Genomic DNA, 2,289 nt, shown 5'->3' with positions numbered 1-2,289 from the left:
AACTGACAGGATGTTTTTAAAGGTTCAAGCCATAATGGCAGCTGTTATTGATCAGGGATGGTTTTAATCACTGTGTGACTATAAAAGATAAAGAACAGAAATAGATTAATTTGCAAAGAAGAAAGAAGTTGGGCTGAGCAGAAGGTAAGCATATTTTACTTGAGAAGTAAATCAGAAGTTGGGAATGATTTCCAAGTGAGAGTTAGGAGTCGTCTCTGCTGAATCTTTATATTGTTATTTAAAATAATACATTGGATGTATGGTATAGGAGAATAGAGCAGATGGAGATGGATGGGGGAACCATTTCTAGGCAGAGGTGCTAAGCTCTTTTGGTGCTCTGGATGCACTTTTACATCATTCTGACAAAATGTATACCGAATGACTAGAACAAAACAAAATTTCCAAGGTGCCATTTCTAAATCTTTACTTACAAGGTGCTGCATATATTTTATTTTTCAGAACATTCATCAGTTGGAGGGGAAAACAGCAACCATCTTCTTTTTGTATTTACTGATAACAATCTTTCCCAAGTTTAATTACCACCAGCAAAGTCAGCATGGCTTTCACTGCTCATGGTGCCCTCCCTTAGCGGCAGCAATCTGTTCTTCCTCATGATTGCCCTTGATATCTCCCTTGCCTGTCAGATTCTGCTGCTGGTCACTAGCTGGATTAAGATCTTCCTTGCTAAGAGCAGCCTGTGCTTGCTTGATTACCAGACCTTGTCCTCCCTCACTGTTAATATCCAGATGTTGCTCATCCCCAACAGCCTGTCCTGCCCTGCTTGCTGGGCGATTTTTGAATATAAGATTGTAATAAACCAGATAGCCATCATTGTACATGTAGAGTTTCTGGTCATTGGGATTGTAATTCAAACTCTGCACAGTTGGAAGAGGTTTCTCCATAAGGATCTTGTTTTCCTGGCCTGTGCTCCTGGCTTGTGCTGGTGTCTTGTGCTCCTGGACCATATTGGTGTCAAATACATCAAATACCTCTTCATGGGTTGCATTCACTCTTCTGGTGGCATACAACACTCCACAAATCATGAAACTATTGGTGACATCAACCTTCTTCTGTGAGGTGGTCCAAGCTGTGGCTATGTGCAAGGTGTCGGGGTTTACTTTCCTAATGACCATACTCCCATTGGCCTTTGTAGTTCCATGAACCATCCACAGGCCCTTTTCATCCCCTGCCATGTCCATGTCCTGAAAAGTGACACCCTTATAGGAGAAGATATTATTGAAGGAAGCAGGATCATCATCTTCTAACTCTGTGCGCAGGAGACGCATACTACGTGGGTCTGTTTTGCACAGGGCCCTGCTATCATAGCAGTTGTAATAGAAGGAGCCATTGAAGAAGATCACTCCACCTCCTTGCCCACAGTTTTCACATTGGTCTTTAGCACCTTTAAGGCTAAATTCCATAACCGGATAATAAAGCATCAGTTTTCTATATGAAGAATAAAGGCGGAAGGTCTCCCATATACGATTACCTTTGTTGGCTGGAAAAACCCAATAGTGGCTTTTTGATTTGGTCCCCAAGGCGGAATCTTTCCCCCAGGATCCTGCCTTGAAATTTGAACCTTTCCAGTTGAGCTTCACCAGAACTGGTCCACTGACTCCTAGTAGTCCACCATGGTCACATTTACCTGCAGAGGAATAAGAAATTTATTCATTCAACTTATAGGTTGTGCGGATAACGGCTCTATCTTCCTATCTGTCTATTGACTGTCTTCTGCTTCCCCACAAACTCAAGGGGGCTGAAGAGGAAGAATTACAGCAGTCATCCTGCAATGGCTGTTTGAAAAGTTCCTGGGCTTTCTATGGTAACGTCAGTCTGTCCCGGGCCCATCACACTAATCCTGAAAGCCCCTTTAGAGAGTTGCAGAGTTATCCCATTTCTTTCAGACGGGGATTCATTCCCACCAGGATATGATTGGGCAAGTTGTCCTGTACCCCGAAGCCCCCCTTTCCAGCCCATTCACTTCTTCTTGGTCCGCGCACGGCTTCCCAAAGTGTAAGCTCCAGTGCAAGCTCCAGTGCAAGCTCCCCTCCTATAGCCACAGCAGGGAAGACTGCACAGAGTTGCGTTGAGCTTTGCTCTGTGTGTTGTGGTGCATTTGTTGCACACGAGTATTGTTGCTGCACATTCCGTGGCAATCCACAAAAGAGATGCTTTGCGGACAAACGCCTTTTGCACTGGCCCCTGACAGGGTGGACAAGGAATTTGGGCCCCTTGGGGGAAACGCTGGGCCTTGGGGGAGAAACAATCCATGGACCCCTAGCTCCAAGT

At 44.8% G+C, this 2,289-nt stretch overlaps 1 protein-coding gene across 1 annotated transcript; it reads right to left on the bottom strand.

The window, feature by feature from the left end:
• Nucleotides 1-563: 563 nt before the first annotated feature.
• Nucleotides 564-1,658, bottom strand: LOC146358228 (olfactomedin-like; the record flags this gene model as incomplete). The annotated part of the gene is made up of 1 exon (XM_084860093.1): nucleotides 564-1,658. A coding segment is annotated over one exon (1,095 nt), but the record flags the coding sequence as incomplete, so codon positions are not given.
• Between the last annotated feature and the right edge of the window lie 631 nt (nucleotides 1,659-2,289).

Source organism: Heloderma suspectum, chromosome 1 (genome assembly GCF_057233095.1).
Source record: "Heloderma suspectum isolate Gila_16-S chromosome 1, 16-S_ref, whole genome shotgun sequence".
NCBI lineage: Eukaryota > Metazoa > Chordata > Lepidosauria > Squamata > Helodermatidae > Heloderma > Heloderma suspectum.
Note: the sequence above shows the minus strand (reverse complement) of the source record. Positions and strands in the feature narration are given on the sequence as shown.